The following is a 22336-nucleotide window of genomic DNA, read 5'->3' as shown; positions in this document are numbered from 1 at the left end:
TTACACAGCAATCATCATTACATATCTGTATAAGACAAATCTACAAAAGAAAATAGGAAATTATTAGTTTAACTTGATAGTTTTTTATTGGTAAATTATAGTTTTTTAAATAGTTTATGTAGAATAAGTTAATAATTTGTCATAGATTGACACTATTTAACAAAACCAGAAAACCATGATGGAGATGGGTTTGCTTTATTTAGGGCATGTATGGAAAATAGCACCATTTTTGTTTTAATGTGAGTTCTTCTTTGAACATGGGCGTATTTCCAGGTGGCAGTCGGGCCCCTCCACCCCATGGGCCCCAGTGCAACCACACTGCCTGCACTGTCTATATTTACGCCCCTGAACCGACTTAACCAAAAGCAATTGTTACATTTTAACAGTAATGCTTTTTTTTTTCTTTCATGCAGCTCCCACCAACAGTAACCAGGCATGACATGCAGTGTGAGGTTTTCCACCCCTAGCAGCTTTCATTTGTGCACACCCATAGGGCGCAACCCTCATTCAGCAAATGAGATAGATGGAAACTCGTAAAGCTTGTCGACTAACACACGAGTAAACTGCCCTGCCTTGGTGCTTGTTGCCTAGCTACCGCCTACATCCATCCTGTATGATTTTTATTCTATTTAGTTCCTTTTTTGCTCTCTTTTTTTTTTTCCAGTGCAGAGAGAAGATTTAATGAAGCCGATTACATCACATACATATAAGTGTGCACTACATGTACTGCACGTCTTTATGTCTTGTTCTTCTGTTGTGTCCCTTCTATAACAGGCTCTCCCTCTTAATTCTCTGTCCCACTCTCTGTACTTTACTTAAATGTTTTGCGTCACAACCCTTAGAAAAATATGGTACTGTGCATCAGGAACAAGCTAGTATTTAAAAGATTACTGCATGATGCACAGCTCATAAGGCTAATGATGTTGAACTTCATGTATTGAGACAGTTTCTCAAAGAGGAGAACAATCCAAGTATACAGCAGCCTGGGAAGACAGATTTTGTGAGGACTGCCACTTCAGAGCTGACATGCCAACAAGTACTATTTTCAAATGTCTTGAAGTTACCCTCATATAGCCACCACATTCAGTGTCTTTTTATTTTTATTATTTTATCATATCTGGTCCACCATAGACCCATGTGTCACTTTTTATCTCTCACTGCTTTTCAACAAAGTCATCTATCCGTTAGATTTACTTATCCTTCTGCAACATCTTGTTATTCAGTTGATTTGTCCTTCAGACTGCAAACGCTGCAAAGAGCAGAGGAGAAAAAATGACAAGAACAGAGTCACAAAGAGCAGTATGCCAGCGGCAGTGTTGACTATGTAAAGACAGAGGGCGAAGCTTGCCCGGTGCCACAATTGTATATGGATTGTAAAATAAAAGTCTCTTTAAACATTCAGCATGCTGTGCAATAAATATATTTAGCAAGTCCAATAATGTTTGTGTGTTTCTCAGAAGGAACAAAGGGACAGTGTGTGCTCACAGCTGAGGCTCAGCGGCTGAAATGTTGCTGTTGGGTTCAAGAGAAAGAGAGGAAACTGAATTCCCACCTGGAACTTCACAGTAGGTTTATTCTATCGTTTTATTTCCGTTTACTGCAGTCATTATTCACTCCTTACGATTAGTACTGGAAATGTTATGTGATGCATGTATTTGATTTTGCACTCCTATGGTGGTGTTTGCAAGGTCATTTGAGACCCTGTGATGGTAAATTGTATGGTTTATTCACTTTTATTACCTTGTATGGAACCTTTCATGCAAACCATGTAGGATGAGTGGTGAGGAGATAAGACTTGCTGCACTTTCTGTGAATCAAAGGTTAGTTGCCAATTTAAAATGCCTTCCATCAGCCCTGTTTCAATAGGGCTGATGGTTAAGGTAATGATGACTTTGTGTGACTGAAAGCTCTTCACATCTTATTTCTTCTTGTACTGTAACAGTAAATGAGAACATGTTGAAAGGAGATGTAGAAAGCATAATATAATTCCTTTGCTCTGCATGACTTTTGACAGACAGATGTCACTTGATTCTGCATGTCTGCTCAGAAAAGAAATCAAAGACATTTCCTAAAAAACAGGATCTCAGAAGATTGCTTAAAACACTTGACAATAAGGTGAAGTGGTGCTTTTATACTAAACTGCAAGCTGTAAATTAACCCGAGGATAATGTCATTGAACCAGATATTTGATGTGACATTTACTTAATGAAGAGAGATGGTAATCTGCGTGAGACGAGGAGAGCAGATCCACAACCCGCTCTTGTTTCCTCCTATGGATGGTTAACCTTTGCTGTTCGAACAGGGTTTGTTGAATATGTTGATGAAATTAGCCTTTTCAGATGCGTTCGGGCAGTGTTTGTGCCACGGTCTGTGATTCAGGCCGAGCTCTGGGCAGATGGTGGTCGGAGTGGTGCACAAGGTACGCTTGATATTCATAAGGAGTGCTGACCTCTGCCATGATGTATTCAAGCATCCAACAAACCTCACTCAGAGTTCACCCCTGCATAATGAATGGGTGCAGAAATTCAAAACACATGACAAAAGCCATTTTCAGCTCTCACTTTCACTCGCTGACCGTTCAGTTGGGTAAAAACAGGGACATTTGGACAAAATTCAGTTTTATGCAGGTTTGGAGAACGAGTGTTGATCGTTTTATTCAAGGCTGGTTATTTGAAGAATTTGCTGAAGTGGCGTAGGGTCAATCAACAAAGTTCAAGGTGCATTATTAAAAGAAAATGCACACACCCACACTCAGCCATGAAATTCTTTCTCAAGCAAAAACCTCAGAGAACAGGCAGCAGCGCAAAGCTGCAGTCAGTTTGGTTTTGTTGGCTGAGAGCGATCTTTGACATCTGGAAAACACTTTTTTTCTCTTCACACTGCATTAGGCTGTTTGGAAAAAAAAATAACTTTCATATTCACCAGTTTGTGAATAGTTTTGGTGCAAATCAGCCAAAAATGCCAAGTCCAAACTTTTACTATGAAAATATATTGAATATTAAGGTTGGTTTGAAAAATGACTGTATCATTACTCATAATGATTAATGAGCATCGTCAGCCTGTGTCATTTGTGAAATTATAATGTAACACTGTGTAATAGACTCTTAATGATCAATTACTGAGTTATGTTTGTGTAGACAATTGTTTTCCAGCACAGGGAATTCAATCCTCACTGAAATTAAATGATTACTGTGTGCATGTCATTTTCTATTTTTGCCATACATACTGTATGTCTGGTAAACACAAGTACTCAAGGTGACTGTAAACACATTGTTCTTGATGTTTGCTAACATTGTTCACATTGTTCACTGGGTGTTATTGTACGATGTTGCGTAGAAACACACACATGCACACACACACACTCACATTGACTTTCCATTACAATAAAGGCTGCTAAATTGCTAATGAGCAGACAATTAAGTTCCAGACAAAACGTGTCTGGGTGCTTTGTTTATTGCAGCTTTATGTGGCGAAAAGGGTCATGACATTGTCTGCAAGCACGCACACACATGCATACACAAGTTCGACAAGTTGCATTATTACCCCCTGAAATGTGCCATCTTGTTGTCACACATGCACACAAACACACACAGTCCACCTGGTACACTGTATGTACGGATGTGATACCTGTGAGAATGTGTCACCACACTCTGTTCCCACTGCATTGGTGGGTGGATCAGTGGTCTTTGGAGTGTGTGTGTGTGTGTGTGTGTGTGTGTGTGTGTATGGTGGGAAGGGGAATAAATCTGTGTTTACTTGCCTACTTATGTTTTTCGGCTTGTTAAATTTTTAGTTGTTGTTGTTTTTATTTGTGTGTATAAGAGATTAGCGTAATAGTCCATTTGGCAACATTGCAACATTGTATTTACATGTGTGTGTGTGTGTGTGTGTGTGTGTGTGTGCTTGCATGTGTGTGAGGGGAAGGGGAGAAGGGAGATCTAGGACAGGTGCTTTTTTAAAAAAAAAAACCTTTGACTCATGGTCTCTTCACTAATTAAGTTTAGGCTCTTTATGTGCATATGTGTGTGTGTGTGTGTGTGTGTGTGTGTGTGTGTGTGTGTGTGTGTGTGTGTGTGTGTGTGTGTGCGTGTAGCTTATCTATCCATGGGAAAGGTTTGCCTTTTCCACTCCCTCACCCTTTGATTGTCTATTTTTTACTCATCACAAATCACATTCAGTCCTTTCAAGTCTCTTAACCTTCCATTTGCTGGCATTTGTAATTAAAAATGAAATTCAGTATATCATAACATTTGGCCATTTCTTTCCGCAACATGTGCAAATGTTTCTTTCTGAATTTTAGCAATCTGCAATAAATCAATATTTGTGGCAATAACAATAAAGCATCTTTGTGCTTGTCTGCAGCAATTCAAAATATCACAGTGGAACCAATTCAGGATAAGATATACCCATGAAAAGTATCTTCCTACAATGGTTTGATATCTAACAAATTTGCACCCCACAAATGACGTGACATTACTTTGGTTAGGTTTAGGGAAAGAAACATGGTTGGGCACCTTTAGATTTAGTCAAGTAAAGTTACATAGGTTAGATTGAGAGAAAGAAACATGGCGACGGAAGGTATCCTCATACAAGGGTTTGTATGATATCCTTAGAATTAGCGCCCCACAAATGATGTTACATCTATAATGTAAAGTTACTGAGGTTAGATATAGGAAATGAAACATGGTGAGGACATACCCTAAATAACCCAATGTTAACTTGGTTTCACACGGTTCCAAACACCAGTCTCTTCGGGGAAAGTCCTTTGTCAGACAGTTCTCTGTTATGTGACCCATCCCCCACCCCAACTGGCTCTTTACTCCTGTCAGCACATGGGTCACGTGGTTGCAGCCTTCCAAAAAACAGGGCTCTTACACAAATTACTGGCTGATGATTATGTGGAATTTATATGAATTTTGTGCACTATATTCCTTTTCTGTTACACCCCATAAAATTAGTAATTGCGTATCCTCCCAAAATTAAGATGTATGCCTCTGCATAAATGTCAGGGTAATCGACGTTAAGTGTAGCGAATGCTAGATAGCTTCTTTTTACCTGGGATTTTCTTTTACCTGTGAGCGGTATTTTCCTACAGCTCTGCGCGAAAGATGGAGAGTCACTCATTGAGCAACAATATATCCACAAGCTTCATTATTTTTTTGTAGCTGCAGCTGTCCATGATTAAAATCTAGTTTTGGTTGTTTAGCGAGTGTAGGGCTACAGCCGACTTCCGTGGCCAAGGACGGCTCACCTTTCGTATGGTGTATTTCCTGGAGCTTCATGTTGTTGTGTTGTCTGTCGTAGTAGCTGAGGTGTTTCACGCCGGAAATTTGGGGACGTGTTTTTTGCAATGGAAAGAGTTTTAGTCCGACTACCTGCAGCAACAGTGTTCTTTTCATCATTCCTCCAGACACAATCGAAACCATGGGAATATTTCCAGCTGCTAAGGTAAGTGTCTCCAACTAGCTTGCTGCTTTGACGTGATGTTGCATTTCAAGTCAGAAATAATGTGATAACAAAAGTAAGGTTGTAAGGAGTTGTTTGGTTTTGGAGTAACTGTAATATTATTGCTGACATTTTATTAGTAATTAGTTACACTACTCCTTACTGGAAAAAGTAATATTATTACTGCAAGGCGTTACACGTAATGCCCATGACTGCAAACAGTACATGAGAACAGGCTGACCCAAAATCAACCTGTGTATCAAACAATTTCACTATATTAGTCAAATCAGATGGAGACAACACTGATTGGAACATGACTAATTAGCCAAATACTGAAACTAAAGGTGATGTTTATTTTTCTGTTACACCATCTTTTTTTTTTTTTTTTTTTCATGTAAGGCTGATCTGCAAATTTAGTAGTTATATATGAACTATTAGTATGATCCTTTTATGTGAAGTCAAAAAGCTGGAGAATTGTTTTAATTATCTGCTGCAAATTTTTGGGAGACTTACACCAGTGTGCAGATTGATATAAAACAGAGGTGGTTCAGTCTCTATGTGCAAAAATAAGCCTGCATTCGCCAGCTGGGAAGATGGTCTTTACCCTGAGTGGGAGTTGTTGGCTGAAATGAAAGAAGAGAGAGAAGTATTTTAAGGTTGATATTGGTGCTGGTGGTGGGTTTTTTTCTCTATTGTCACACACCATTACATTCAGTTTTCCTCTTAATGTTGGGAATTTGGTGTCTGTTTATTTCAAACCTGTGGGTGAAAATGAGATTTGTCAAAGTCCATTTTGATTTGCTTTGCAATTTGTCACAAAGGCTTTCTTTATCAGTGCTCAGTCTCATTGTGTTTTGTTTAATCAAACAGCTGATTTGAGACTTACATCGATCGAGGCTGCAGATTGAAGGGGAGACGGAAGAAGTAACTCCACGCCGTCAGCATTTAGATTTGGATTTTGATGCCTAAACATGCTAGCCACAATTAACAGACATTTCTTTTAAGATTATTTCAATATGGGAATGTGGACATAGACCTTTTCAACTTGGGCTTTTTAGCACAGTTATCTTGTGCATTTTTGAGTGAATGAATAAACTCAGCAACCACACTGAAAATGTTTTGCTCAAAATCTGCTCTGAGAGAGAGGCATTGTCAAAAGGACTGAGTGCACCCAGTCCAAATTTACACTGCATGCTTAAGCAAGTCGAATCGTGCCTGCCACCCACAAGCTATTTTCCACCTGCTGCCCACCTACATCAACAATAGTGAAGCAGAGCCCAGGACAAACACAAACACTAACAGACACAACAGAGTGCACATGGTGGCCACGCTCGTCAGATTAACCTTTATCCTCCCTGATGAGACCTCTGGTCTTTATCCGGAGCAATCTGCGTTCAACACAATATGGACACCATACGGCAACAATACCAACCTCTTTTTCCGCTCACTCTGAGATAATGCAACATGATCACACCTAAAAGCTCCTGCAATGAAAATTAAATGTCTGTGGTGAAACAAGTGTGTTTTTCCAAGTTGGGTTTAGCGTTGGTTGAGGGTACACGTACACAAAACAAAGCAATTGGTTTGAGACAATTTGTGGTAACGCTTCATGCCACACCATATTATCTGCAGTATTCTCACATAAAACTAAGTCTTTGTTATTTTAATGAGCGCTCACTTTATTCTCCTGTTGCAACTACAAAACAACCCTGCAATCAGGGAGAGGGACAGCGAGACGGCGAGAGGAGAGGAGGGGATCGGGTTTCTCAGCCGCTCTGTACCCTAATCCTGGATTTGGAAACGGGATGAGGAGGATGCAGGTAAGGACAAACACAAGTAATAACAGCACTGACATGGGATTGGTAGGTGGGGGGTGAGCGGCTCGATGGGAAATAGGGGGCCTCATAGGTCGAGAGAGGTGGTTGGTTGTGGGTGGGTGGGATATAAATACCTGCAGTAGACAAGGGCGTCAAAATGCAGAGGGTATGACAGATACTGGCTTACCTGCATCTATAATACAGAAAAAGAGACAGGGACATGCACTGCAGAGGCCTCAGTGAGACAGAGCTCGAGAGTTGAGAAACACCTTTGAGCAGATATATCAGTGATAGTGACTTGAACCTGAAGCTCATCACTATTCATCTCGGAGAGCCTTGGCTGAGGGTACAGGTGTGCCATAAACTGTGAAGAGTTCTGGCTGAAGTGCTGACATCCATTTCCCTTTGAGAAAAAAAAAGAAAAAGGTAACCGTTTGCAGTTTTCTACCTGCATATTCCCAAGTGAGCAAAGTTAGAACTCTGCTTGACTGAATTAGGAGAAAAGGATAGGAAAAGAAGACAATACAAGAAGTGAAAGAAGACGAGACGAGGCAGAACAAGAAAAGGCCAAAGAAGACAAGACGAAGACAAAAGGCAAGACGACGGGAGACAATACGTAACAAGACACAAGAAGGGGAAGGAAGAGATTTCAAGAGGACGAGAAAGAGACGCAAGACAAGGAAAGCAAGAATGGGAGACAAGACCAATTAAAGCAAGACAGGGCAGAGCAAAGAAAAGAAACCAGTTAAGGGATCACGTCAATCTTCAGTGCACCACTGGGACCATTTGAAGAGAGGCTGGAGAAGAATGGCATGCCAGGCATTCAGTGCCGACTCTTTCACCCCACTTGCAGGAGACTCACCCCTGCCAATCCTCATGCACCATGCCTCTACTGGTGACTGCCTGCCAGCCAGCTCCCATGCTCACAGCATGGTTTCTGCAGGTAAACTGGGCTCAAACGGCCTTCTATCCTACATATGTTTCAGTTTGCATAATTCCCTTCCTCTTTTGAGCTTTACCTTAGCCGAATTTGTTCTTTCATGTTCAGAAAGTAAGAGAAAGCAGACATTGATAGTGCCTGAATGCCATGCGCTATGACCCACATAGTGTCGCAGTGTTAAATCCCAGCTGCAGGAAGCCAGGCCTCAAACAACTACTTCAATCTTTCACTGCAGCCTCGTGAGGCTATACGATGAGAGCGCACTGCTGTGACAAAATAAGATTTGCTCCCATTGACACTGACTCACACTATTGATTTTAACGGAAGTCCCATGGGTGCTGCCGGTGAGTGATGTCTCGTGTACAGGTTGCTCCTATAGACCTCTAATTGACCCGACCGTGCTCGGCACCACCCATGCTGATGCTTCCTCACGAAGGCAAAGTTGTGTTTTCAGGGAATAGGGAGGATGAATCGGATAGAAAAATACATTTATTCAAAGCCAACCCAAATTATGTAAATGTATCTAATCAGCTGGTTTGGCCCAGCTGTCTCTACTCAGTGGATAATTGCTTTGAGGATATGTTATCAGCATGGCAAACTCCCCAAGGTCTTTTTCACGATGGAGCATTGTGGAAAAAACTTCCTGTGGGTTTTTAGTGCCTGCTTGTTATATCTTAGAATAGACTGGATTAGATCATGCAAAACATTAATGGTCATACAATACATTCATGCAGCAGCAGGTCAAACATATCTTGCAAATGGATTTTTCTGCTTCGACAGCACTGTACTGGAATTTTGCTGGTCTATGTTTGTTTTCTGTTGAGTGGCCATTTTGAATAAGTGGAAAAATAAGTACAATTTGTAATAACTGAAGACATAAAATTCATAATTATAGCAGGATCATCCTCAGTGGCACATTATTTTTATTGGTTTAACACAACCTCATCAGCCTCTTTCATATCATCATACGTGACACCGAGAACACAGAAACGGCCTCTACATGAGTGTTGGTGGAGCTAACTCAGAGTGCAACACATTAGTGCTTCAAGAGAACGCTAAGCTGCATAAAAAGATGAATACATGAATAATTATGTAATTAGCAGAGGACATGACCAGGGCAATGTTCAACTATATTTAAATACACTTAGCAGGGAAGAGCTTCTGCAAAAGGAAAGGTTTTAAAGAGGAATCTTTAGCTTTGAAACAGCGTCAGAAAAACTTCCTTTCATGGGTTCATTTCAGACTACTTTTTCTGGAAGGTTGTGTGAGGGTATGTGTTTGACTGGATTCACAGCGCAGTCTAAAGCTCTACCAGCATCCAATTCTACGGTAGCAGACATTTCTCTCCAGTGTCTAGTTGGAGAATAAATGTGTTCGACTCAAACTGTGCTCATGTCGCTCACTTTTCTTTCTGCACCAGCACCAGACTAACACATTGATATTTGCCTTAAAAACTCAGATATTAGCAGTTATTTTCTCTCTTTCTGTCTCATATGATGGAGCTCTCCTCATGAGCAAACTAAGAGAGTTGAAATTAATTGTATTGTATTTCTCATCATTCACAAGAAGCCACTCAAAATCAGATTTGAAGATATTTTTGTGTATTGTGTCGACACATAGCAGCTGATTACATTTGAAAATATAATATAATAATTTTCAAAATCCCATGTTAGTCTATGGGAACTCTAATCTGAACTGACTTAAAGGGGGACCACCACCTAAATTAAAAATTCCAATATGTTATTTCCATGGCAGAGGAAAGCACAATCAATATTTGTGAACATGAGCTACTCTTTAAGAAAGCCAGAAACAAGAGAGGTGAAAGCAGACATGTGATGTCATTGGGTATAAAGTCTGAAGCTGCTCCATAGACAATGAATGGGAGCCTGATTTTGTTTCTTTTCTTTTTTATACCCAAATGAGCTTTATTCTATTGTAACGTTCTCAGTTCTGAAATGGAAAATGTACCCATATACTCAGAACATTGCCTTGGGTGCTCTCAGTGTCATCTATAACATCTTTCCTAATTCATTGTCTGTGGAGCAGCTCCAGAATTTGTACCCGATGACATCACAAACTTGGGTTTTATCACTCAAGCTTTTTAATTTGGGAGAGACTTGTTCATTTTTACTAATATTTTTGGACTGTTTTAGACCAAAGGAATAAAATGTATCCATTTTGAAAAAAGGCAAAGTTCCTCTTTAAAACTTGCCCTGTTCTCATCCTAGCTAATGCATTCCCGTTCTTAGTCTGCTGATCTTTTGTTCTCCAGTCAAATTCTAACCACGTTTGTTTCCATCAGTGTCGTCAGGGCTGTCCCTGGGTCAGCCCTCCAAGCGCTCCCACATGCACCTGTCCACCTCCTCCCTTGGCAACGCTCTCAGCAACGGTCCCCCGGGCCTACATTACCCAGTCACCCCCTGTCACTACAGCAACCAGCAGGCCACCTATGGCATGATGGCAGGTGAGTGGTGGTGATGGTATTTGTGACAACTATTACAAGGCTGTAATTAAGCTGCTCGTCAATAATGTTGATAGTCAATTAATTATGAAATTAATTCATTAAGCAAATAGTGCTGATGATGACAGCAGTAATTGTGAGGGTGGTACTAATCTGATGATGATCTTACTGATAAGACCTATGCTGACAGTGATTATGATTTGAGGATTATTATGCAGATTATAATAAAGGCCTCTGTCTCTCTCTGCAGCTCAGGAGATGCTCTCTGCCAGTATTTCTCAGACTCGTATTCTGCAGACATGTGGTGTCCCTCACCCCAACATGGTAGGCAGCACAAACCCATTGCAAGGTAATGATCGGGTACACACTCTCACTGTCAGTCTCCCTCTCTCTCTCTCATGCGCACACACACACACACACACACATGCACATACGCATACATAATCATTCCCACTCCTGGCCTGCAGATAAATCCAGTAAATTGAGCAGACAATTTGTTTATTCCCGTTTAATTTCAAATTTGCTTCCAGTTAAAATCAATTTCAGACATGATTACTCCGCCAAACGCTTGAGCTCTTTAGCGCACTTGTTAAACATGACTGTCAAAGACGACTTGCCACTTCCTCCAAATCCTGCAGAGAGAGCAGAAACATGAAAATAGCAGTGGTGAAAACTGTCAGGGGGAATGGTATTGGTGTGGAGAGATTTTCTTCCCTTTTTTTTGTATTTCACAAGATTCTGCTGCTTCTATATTGGTATTATTGCGTTTTTAAGTTTGCAGCATTTCATATGAAAGCTGTCAGGCCAGAGCATGTATTGATATTGCCAATTTAGCTAGGTTGTACTGAATTTGAAAGGCCCTGAAAACATATGTTCTCCATCAGCTTCTTGATATCGTCCTGCATTACACAACATTTTCTGACAAAGTTGGAGCAGTTTTGGTTATTCATTTCTCACTGGTTTGAAGTGGGTCAGGGTTCAGTGTAAAAAGGTGATGTCAAGTAGTTCGAAGCACCAATTAGTAATTAGTCTGAGTGGGCGGAAGTTTGCTTCAGAGATCAGCCTCTCATTGGGCGGAACGAGCCACCTGCTGAAGTCCCGCCCTACCACCTCCGGTTGTGTACCAGTTTTCAACCGTTTTCAACACGTCCTTTACTAACTTTTGCGGTGTTTGATCTTGCGGGGATGTAGCCATTTTTCTGTCATGGTTCGCGTCCTGTAGGTGATATTTTTGTGGGCGTGTTACACCAAAACCTGTTTCCCCCCGGCAATATTTTTGCAAGCGCACCGTTGCTGTGGCACCGCCAAGAACGATTGTGATTGGTTGAAAGAAGTACAAGCAGCCGGGGCGTTTTTTTCTCCAATCTCACAGTGAGAGTCGGCCCAGCCAGACCTTTCTTTTCTTGAGAAAGGTCTGGTGAGCGAGACTAATTAGTAATACTTGAATCAAAATTTGATGACAGGTTGTTGCCAGGCCACTGTCAATCAAACCTGGTCAAATCACACCCACACAACCCTGACATAACAGAATAGCTGAGTTTTTGAGTGTTAAACACACAAACATTATTTTTTGTTATATATTTTTAACTGTAACTTAGAGTTATGGTTAAATATATAAGTTTCAAGGGACTTTAAGTCAGACCTGTACATTTAACACCAAATCATAATATCTTGGGATAAAAATAAAAATAGTTACTGTAACTGACATTTCCATTTAAAAGAGGGTTCTCGCACGATTTTATGGACAAAATTTCAAAACTTTTCCATGACTTTTAAAAGACTTTTTTTTTTCCTTGCCCCATTTGCTCAGCCTTTTTGAAACATATCAGATTCAAGAGGGAGAGACAGAACAAACATATGTGATTTTGTTTGCCATTATGTTACGTGACTTGGAAGGTTATCAATGGAAGATTACTGTAACAATTTTATTACACACAATGAAATTCCATGACTTTTCCAAAACATCCAATAATTTAATTTAATTTAATTTAATTTAATTTAATTTAATTTTATTTTATTTTATTTTATTTTTATTTTTTTATTCCGTGACTTTTCCAGACCTGGAAAATTTGATAGTGGAATTCGGAATTCGGAATTCGGAATAATGACTTATTGGTTTTCCATGACTGTGGGAACCCTGGTAAAATGTTGTGATATAACGATTACACTATGCGAGACAAATTAACACTATTGTCCTTTCTTTTCCGAAATGTCTTTAAAGTAGTCATTCTTACTGTACGCACAGTAAAACATAAATAACCTTCTTTGTTAGATTAAAAAAAAAAAAAAGATGATGCATGCTCTGTTGAAGAAAGTACATCAGGTTTGTTTGATATGACCAAGCAGATCAAACAGAGCAGGATCTGAAGTGTAGCCCTTGTGGTACAGAACAATTAACATTTGCAGAGGAAATGAGGTTGCTTCTTTTAAAATACAGGATTGTTAAAAAGTAGGATTTTAACCACTGGAGCATAGACTTGACGACATCAACCCGCTTCTGTAAATGGTCTAATGAAATTGTATGGTCCACTGTGTCACAGCCTGTACTGAAATACATTAAGATTAAAATGAAACAGCTGGCCACATTTATTACCATCAGGAGGTCATTTGTCACTTTAATGAACTCAGTTTCTGGACTATCAGGGGACGGATTGAAGGTTTCACAATTATAACTCATTAGTTTGCAGCTTTTGTCTACATCCTTAGAAAAGAAAGGCAAATGTTAATATGGAAAGATAATTGTTAAGGACAAAGGGATGTTTGATAGATTGAAATAGGGGAAGTATTAATAACTAAAAGACGACCAAACCAACTGCAATAAAAACTTTGTTATGAAATTCAGTAGGAGGCATATCAAGTGTGCGCGTGGTGAGAAATTGCCCCTGATAATTCACAAAATGAAACTTGTTCAAAGTGGGCAACGGCGGCACTCAGCAGAGGGATATTTGAGAGGAAAGGGCAGTCACAGTGTTAATACGTAGCATTAAACAAAAACTCTGTAATGTGAACTGGACGAGACGAGGTCACAGATGAAGCTGGCCCTTTTATTTTTCATTTTTAAAGCTGTACTAATCTACTCTTTTTTATATTAATGGCTTAAATGACTAGATATAATGTGCAAGGTGTCGTGTTGTGTTTTCAGCTCGTTTAGTGGGCAAAAAATGAATTAGTGACAAAGCTACATTTGTCAGTCTGTTTGCTTTCTATCTTTGCTCAGCATGAAGCAGCTGATGCTGCCTCACTCTGCGGATGGTGTGCACATATAGCAGCTGGAGGGTCCATGGCCATGTACACAAAGGCTTGTGAGGTGCTTTCGCAAACCCACTGAGCCAACACATGTTTTCAAAAGGGCTTGTTGTCCAATCTGTCTCCATACCACAAACAAAAACTGCTGTGTGCACCGCAGCATAGCTGTATGTACGCTCTCCAGGGAACTTCAGTGCAGGCATCAGGCACAAACGAGGAAAAGTCTTCTCTCTTTCCTCCAACGTGGTCAGGATGAACAGAATGCCTCTTGCTGAGTCATCCACGACCTAAAAGAACAGTTGATGTCCTCAGGCGTAAAGAGTTTTTGCTGAAACCCTTCCTCAAAAAATGAGGTATAGAGGGATATATCACAGATGCTCACTCTATTTTCTCATATTGATTTCTCAATTAAGAGACATTGGACAATTGACCTATGGCTAAGCCACGCCCCCCTCCACTCACTCGGACAAACTATCAACATTCAGTGACCGGCGCCATGGCAGGTGTCACAGTACACGGCATATCGCAGGAGGCAATTGATGCTTTTTGGTGACATAACGATCAGATGTCATTGAGAAGTAACCAAAAGGGCCTAAACTACGCATTGGAGGGATATATTAATCATTTTATTGTTGAGAAGGTCGGTGAAAAGCTTAAATTACAAGCCAGAATTTACAGGTCACAGTGCACGCTTGTGAACCGCATCTCGTTGCCGTCGCCATCAAAAACAACAAGTTAAAGCGCCACTGAAGTTAAGGTTTTTGGCTCAGAATATGAGAAAAGGATAACGGCCTTTTTACCATCTTTACCAAGAGTGTCTCTCCGTTAATTTGGTGCTACAGTATTTACATTGAATCACTCAGCATAACGTTTGCCAACCTTTGTTATCTCTGCGATTAAAGATAAGTTAATGAAGCTAAGCTCCAGAAGTTAACGTTAGCTTAATGCTATAGTGCTTAACTTCTGTCGCCTCCCAGCGGATAATGCGTTATTACAACTAATAAGCTGGCAGCACTTCCATGTACACAGAGTAACACTTGCCATACACCATACACAGAGTAACACTCGCCAGTCGCCACACACCGTACACAGAGTAACACTCGCCAGTTGCCACACACCGTGTAAACAGAGTAACACTCGCTTCACACCATGTACACAATGCTACACAACACCAGGCTGCTAACATTACATAACGTTCATAGCACCATTTCCAAGAAAATAATAAAGTACTAGGTCCAGTACATGTAACAGCAACACATACTACTCATAATATAATTATAAACCAAGTCACTTACTTATCCAACAGCAGCAAGGCAACATCCGTGTCTGCCCTCAGCCCAATTTCTTCCTTCAGGGCTCTCCACCGAGGAAAAGCGACGCCAATACAAATCCTTGTTTGCCTTCTCCGTCGGTCACTTTCCTTCTTTGCTAATAGACCTTCAGCCGAACGTCCAGGCTTTTTCTTTGTGGTAGGATCCACTTCTGAACCGTGTCTCGGCCACTTCTCCGCCATGTTGCTTTCTCTTTCTACCTGCACTCTACCTCTTGCTGTGACACTCTCCGCTCTTCCTCCCCCTCCCTTCTTGTTGTGAGGAAGCATTTCCTGTGCGCCAGTGCGGGAATGTCGCCGGTCGACACGCAAACTAAAAATGATATTGAAAAATACTGCGAGATGTTAGAGGAGCCGATCGGCTTAATCAGCATTGTGTCATCTCCTCTAGTAGTGGCTTGGGTGAAACGGACATTTACGGACCTGTAGAAGTTACGCACTATAGCTTTAACTAGAGCCCTTTGGACAACAGCTAACAATGATGTACAATCACCAAAGTACAAAAACGGTGCTGAATGGCTCGCGGCACGCATATGGTGCGCCACGACCGGCTTGAGGCAGAGCAGGCTCACGGCTTATGTGTTTGTCACTTTCTTTTTCATTTTAACCCACACCATGATCTTTTCCTGACCCTAACCAAGTGGTTTTTGTGCCTAAACCTAACCAGACCTTAACCACAGGGCATCATGATGATTTCGGAACGGACTTCGGAACAATGAGTTTAATATGGTTGAAACAATGGGCTGTCGAACCAATGGGCAGTTCCCAACATGATGAACAACGCAGCTAGGAGCTAACGTTAGGCTAACTTTAGCTAACGTTAGCTAGAGATGTTAAAGATAACTTTATATTTCTTTCCAGCAAAGTGACAATATGTTGCCTCAAACACAACGTTGACTTACCTTAGAACAGATGTAGACATCATTGTTAATCTTATTCACGTTGAGTTGATGTTGTGGTCTAACGTTACCACACAACTTTATCCAAAGGAGACACTTTTCTCGGTTGAGATGTGGTTTAAATTGGAAAAACATACACCTCGTCGCCCAGCCTCTCAGGATACCTTGTGTCGGAGTTGCATGTACCCCATGCACACCGTTTGACCATTTTTAAACTTCAAATCTCAGAAAAAGCTCATAAAACCGAACAAAACTCACTTTCTGTAGTGCATTTCAATGGATGTCCAGGCAGAGAATGTCCAAGTGTATGAGAATCTCTATACGCACTGTGATTGGCTCATTGCGTTTGAGGGCGGGGCTTATCTATAGGTCAATTAAGGATAATGGAAAGGGCTTTGAAAACTATAGGCGACTGTAGCTAGATATTACCCCCTAGACGTGAGAGGAGGTTTTAAGAGAATCCAACCTCTCCCTAACACCTTCAGTACAAGAGAAAACCACTGATACAGTTTTAGTGCAGAATCTGCTACATTGCTCTCCAGCTGGTGTATAGATCTGAACAATTCAGCCGGTCAATGACACAATCCTTTTTGTCACTCCACTTTTGGAAAACCAATCATTTTGTATTGGGTGGGGGGGATTTCTGCCATTGTGTTCCTTCAGAGACAGTCCACAATGGCTTCAACTCTGCTGCTGTCATTGCAGGCAATATTTCGCTATGTCTGAGTTTCAGATGAAGCTTTTATGGCCATGTTGATATGTCTGTGTATTGTAGATTACAGAATATGTGCTTCATATGCTCGATTTAAAGAGGGAGTCAGGGTGTGAAACAAAGGGGAACCAGGGGAAGCTTGGTTCTTCGGTTCTTCTTCATAAGACATGGGGAGGGTCTCTAAAATACTGACAGTAAGCTGTTTTTGTCATGCATTCCTATTGTACTGTATTTTCATCATCATGGATCATGCATAATTATTGATGCACAATTCATGCGTGAGGTTTATTCATTTTAAAGATACAGGCATGCATGCTATTCTTGCCATCACAACTGCAGCTACTGCACAGAATCACAAACTTTACTCACTTCAACCGAAAGGTCAGAAAAGAACAAACTTTATTTTTGTCCCCCTCAGTCTGCACACCAGATTACCATTATTCCTGTCTCTGTTTTGTAGTCAGCATACAGATATGTCCAAAACAAAACAAAGAAGCTTAAGGATTTAATGCTCATACATTTGTATGAGCATTGAATAAGCGAAAAAAAAAGTGAGCTCCCCTGAAAGTCATGGTACAGTTCGCACACTGGAAGGAGTTGTAGGATTGCACTGGCTCGTCCTGATTGGCTGTGTAGATAGATGTAACCATTTATAGGGTGGACAAAATGTTAGAAACACAGCGCAATGTCAACAGCACAGTACAACAATACCAGCCTTCATGAAGGTAGGATTTGTCGCTTCAGCCAAGTGTACATGATTAACTGGCAGCGTATGACCACTACATCACAACCTTCTATTATCTATCTTTCCAATCACCTCCTCTGTAAATTCAGTTGCATATGATATATGATATAGTTTGCACTGCACTACAATCCCACTGACACAAGAGGGGAGTGTTGTATTGCTCATTATAGATACACTTCCAGCAATGTTGACACTGTAAAAAAACAAGCCATTTACTGTACACAGGGCAGCTCAGAGTGGATGGAAGCCTACACAAACTAGGTGTCGCCTACCGTCTGTTCCTACAGTATGATAATGTGATTGATTTAACTTTTTACTAAAACTGATCAATGCAGTTGCTTTTTCCCCCTGCAGCTGTGCAGAATGTTGATGCAGTAAGCAGCCTCATATTCCAAAACACAATTAGTCCTCCGTCCATCTGTTCCTCTGGCAGTAATCTGTCATTAATACTAACAAAAGGAGGAAAGGAGTGATTGGCAGATAAATAATGAATCTTGAACATTAGCCTGTAAACGGTCAACCTGTTTAAAAGGGCTGAGTGGTGTTTTGCTCTGCTGAATAGAGACCTGTAAAAACAAATGGGGGACTTTGTGGGGCAACACTGAACCTGAGGATAAGAGTAATCCATCAAGAAATTTGAATTTGCTTTATAAATCATGGGGAAACTGTCTTCATCAGTCAATGGAGCTGGTTCAGGTGTGTGTTACATGGTCTACATGGTGTCACAAGTGTATTTCTTGCTTACAAAATAAAAAACTAGGGTGGAATATCTCAGTAGGCACCCCTTTGTTTCAGGAGGGGATGGACACTGTCACATTTCAAAAACACTCTATATTGACTATCATAGTAGAATTATGACGATAGTAAAATTATACCCTGCAGGTTCCAGCAGTTTTTATTCTTAGTAGTTCTCACAGGGGCATGTCAAAACTTTTTTTGTGCTGTGGAAATAAAGGCTGTCAGGATATGTGTGGGGATAGCGGCCATGCTGCTTTCAGCACCCTCCTGACAGTCTGAGGGTCTCCCCGGAGACTCCAACCACCTAATTGTCCACCTAAAAGCTCTCTCTGTCTCTCCAGGGTCTCTTACTCCTTGCTTGTACAAGTTTCCGGATCACGGTCTTAGTAGTGGTTCCTGTGCATTAAGCCATAGTTTCTCTTCACTGCCCCCGGCACTCCTCTCCACTGATGAGGCCCCCGGGGGCCCGAGTATCGGCGAGATGAAAACTGACGGCCAAAGGAAAAGCATGCGGGACCCAGAAGATGCCCCTGCCATGGACTCCCCGCAGATCCGAGAGCTGGAGATGTTTGCCAATGACTTCAAAATACGAAGAATCAAACTTGGTGGGTACTCTGACTAAAAGGATGATAATAATAACAACTGAAAATGACCCTGCCATCCAGCTGCACCAATTACAGATCTTACCACAAATGTTTGTATGTGTGTGCTCGCCTTGCTGCTTCTCTGCTCATGGGTTTTCTGTAAAGTATTTCATTTTGACCTCCAGGCTACACACAGACCAACGTAGGCGAGGCTCTTGCTGCGGTGCACGGCTCAGAGTTCAGCCAGACCACGATCTGCCGCTTTGAAAATCTGCAGCTGAGCTTCAAGAACGCCTGCAAACTGAAGGCTATTCTGGCTAAATGGCTTGACGAAGCCGAGCTGGCCGGCGGTGAGTCACACACATCCACTCCATCAAGCCCCATTTATAGCATTTATCCCAAGGTAATCTTTACCTGGATAGCTCATCTCTGTGAGCTGAAATTTGTGTCAATGTGAATTGAAAATTGCACTTTTGAGTGATGATAGGGTCAGCTGGAAATAACTCTATTAATGCCATGCTTTTCTTGCATGGCTTTGAAGGTCTAACACTGGCTTGCACATTATCCAGGACACTGGTTATCAAACTTTTTGAGCCCATGGCACACCAAAGGGCAAAATATATATTTATATCTGTGAACAATAGCTTCTATAACATGTGTTATCACTCGTATCATGACATAAGACAATTAAAAAACTGTATACTGACAGTTTTTTTTCTTTTCTTTTGGTGGTAGGTCGTCTTCACTGGTGTTTTGTTGTAATTTGCTCTGTACAATAAAGCGATCCATTGTCCCACTCACGCCTTTCTCCTTTTAAATGTTATCATCCCTCACACTGGCTGCCAATCAGGGCTTCTGATGTATCACACACTAATAATTCCCATGCACGACCGGTGACAAATAGGTTCCCCGTGAGGGTGTTTGAAATTTTTAGCTAAGGATTCCCTTTTTATTAGGAAATAGGTGTGCAGAACATATTGAAACACTCAATTGAAAATGTATTCATAACTTTTTGTATAGGCTCAGTTGAATATTGCAGTAATAATGTATGGTTATCACAAAATCCCACGGCACACCTGGATTGGCATCACGGCAAAAGATCACAAAGAAATCATTCATTTCTGGGGCGTCGGTAGCGTAGTGTATAGTGCCGGTGCCCCATGTACAGAGGCGATGCCTTGCTGCAGCGGTCGCAGGTTCAACTCCGGTTTGCGGCCATCTCTGCATGTCACCCCCCTGCTCTCTGTCCTGTACAATAAAGGCAAAAAGCCTGAAAAAATAATCTTAAAAAAGAAATCATTCATTTGTGAAAAAAAAACTAATTGTAATTTCTAAGTTTATATTATTATTCATATCAAAAAAAACATCTCACAGGATAAGGTCAGGGTGAGGACCTGAACACTCGCTATTTTCACAGAGCCTTCACTCTCTGCTAAACAGCCTCATCCTGAATGAAAAAACCGCACATTTAAAACAACTGAAAAGGGCAGAACAACAGTCAAGTGTCAGGGAACACTGAATTTGTTTTGTTGAAAATAAGCTACTCAAAATTCATCAGAATCACTTGTTTTACACAAACCTCCTGCAGTTATTGAGTTCACTATCTGGGTTTATCAGCTGTTCTGTTGTGCATTGAATATAATGCGAAACATCCATAAAATATGTCTCTTATTTAGGGGTCATTAGTTTACTTCATGATAGAAAAAGACAAAGGTCTGTCCCAACATTTTTGCTTTATGACCTCTTGAAAAGTTACCCATTATTTACTCATGCCTCCTCATCAGATGATACATACATGAGTGAGCTGTGAAGTGATTCTCTCTTCTTAATAACAACACCTTTTTCCCCTTCCTGCAGCGTTGTACAATGATAAAATAGGAATGAATGAGCGGAAGAGGAAACGGAGAACAACTATCAGGTATCACTGATAAACAGGAACAAAGATACAATGCATACCATACAATGACATTTTGTTTCTTAGAGTTTATCCTCTCTTCTCTTTCCCTTGTTCCCCGCTGCAGCCTGGGAGCGAAGGAGGCTCTGGAGCGCAGCTTTGTGGAGAAAAGTAAGCCCTCCTCTCAGGAAATAGCCCGGATAGCTAAGGGCCTCCATCTGGAGAAGGAGGTTGTCAGAGTCTGGTTCTGCAACCGACGCCAAAGAGAGAAACGGGTCAAAACCAGCCTCAACCTCAGCTCCTGTTTTACCAAACTCACCCCACACTGCATCGCACAGATGAGTAAAACACAAAGACCAATGACGTAGTGTTGGGTTCAGCTGGAGAGAGTAGTGGAGGTGCCTTCATGTCCACAGCTGCTGAAAATATTTTATTATTTTAAATTAAGGGTCTGACAGAAATCATTCCATCATGAAGTGGGAGAGTTTAACTCAACAGGAAACAGAAAAACACAGTAATAAAAACCTGCCCTCACCCTGCATTAAGCAGCTGCTGACGCACTTGAAACAATGTCATTGATTTAACATTCAGATGATAATTTATATCCTGTGAAGGTCAGCCTGACTAAAAAACAACAGCTGAAAAACACTCCAGCTATAAGAACATGAGTCATTGTCGGTGTGTAACTCGACTCCAGCACAGCAAATGTTTGTTTAATTTAAAGAGACATCCCTTACTACAATGTTCTTTCTAAATGCCATTTTTATGTTGTTGTTCATTTCTTATCTACTTGAATAGAAATGTTTCTAGCAGTATGTCAATATATATAAACATCACAGAGCAGCCCAGGGAGCCAGCAATAGTTTTCTTGAAGTTCAAACTGTGACGATGAAAGGTTGTCATCAACATGTGACCTGCTGGTTTGATGCTGCAGCTACCATGACCTGACATTTACACAGATGGACTTGGGTCGCATGACTTGGACTTGAGTCAGACAGGAGTCACAGATCTGACTGTTTTAGACTCAACTTGACAAAATCAAAAAATAAAACTTGCAACTTTACTTGGACTTAACACTAAAGACTGGTGAGTTCACTTGGACTTGAGCCTTACTTGAAAATACTTGATACCTTCCCCAAAGCCAAAAGATCTGTGTGCCATTAATAATTTTATTTCCCTTCATTTCCTGAATCAACATTAATACAGTTCACTTCCAGCAAGTCGACACATAAATCCCCAGATTCACATTGTTTCAACCAATTCTACAGCGTCCAATCAAGGTGCAGGAGCGAACCATGAAGAACTAATGTTAGGGTACTGACCACCAGTTGTAAAAAAAAAAATGATACCAAAGATAATTTTGTTTGCATTCAAAAACGATGTGGTGGTCAACAAAAAACAAACTGCAGTAGCAAATTACAGACGGCGATGCAACAACTGCCGACACACTTGTTTTACAAAAAAAGATAAATTCCAAAAGCATTCCTGATTTTTGTAAATTTTTAATTGTGATAAAAGCGCCAAA

General features: G+C 40.8%; 1 protein-coding gene across 1 annotated transcript; it reads left to right on the top strand.

Moving 5' to 3' along the window:
* Positions 1-7422: 7422 nt before the first annotated feature.
* pou1f1 (POU class 1 homeobox 1) lies at positions 7423-21790 on the top strand. Its single transcript, XM_050048887.1, has 7 exons — positions 7423-8205; positions 10505-10666; positions 10914-11012; positions 18675-18938; positions 19103-19267; positions 20775-20835; positions 20939-21790. The coding sequence occupies exons 1-7, from the start codon at positions 8070-8072 to the stop codon at positions 21177-21179; spliced, it is 1128 nt and encodes a 375-aa protein (XP_049904844.1). The 5' UTR covers positions 7423-8069; the 3' UTR covers positions 21180-21790.
* The last annotated feature ends 546 nt before the right edge of the window (positions 21791-22336 follow it).

Source organism: Epinephelus moara, chromosome 7 (genome assembly GCF_006386435.1).
Source record: "Epinephelus moara isolate mb chromosome 7, YSFRI_EMoa_1.0, whole genome shotgun sequence".
Lineage (NCBI taxonomy): Eukaryota > Metazoa > Chordata > Actinopteri > Perciformes > Serranidae > Epinephelus > Epinephelus moara.
Note: the sequence above shows the minus strand (reverse complement) of the source record. Positions and strands in the feature narration are given on the sequence as shown.

What these genes read in the sequence shown, in the direction of transcription:
- pou1f1 (XM_050048887.1), top strand. Translation starts at nt 8,070, where the DNA reads ATGGCATGCCAGGCATTCAGTGCCGACTCTTTCACCCCACTTGCAGGA. An exon ending in AATACGAAGAATCAAACTTG is followed by an intron (nt 18,939 to 19,102) that starts GTGGGTACTCTG and finishes TTTGACCTCCAG; the next exon opens with GCTACACACAGACCAACGTA. An exon ending in AAACGGAGAACAACTATCAG is followed by an intron (nt 20,836 to 20,938) that starts GTATCACTGATA and finishes TCCCCGCTGCAG; the next exon opens with CCTGGGAGCGAAGGAGGCTC.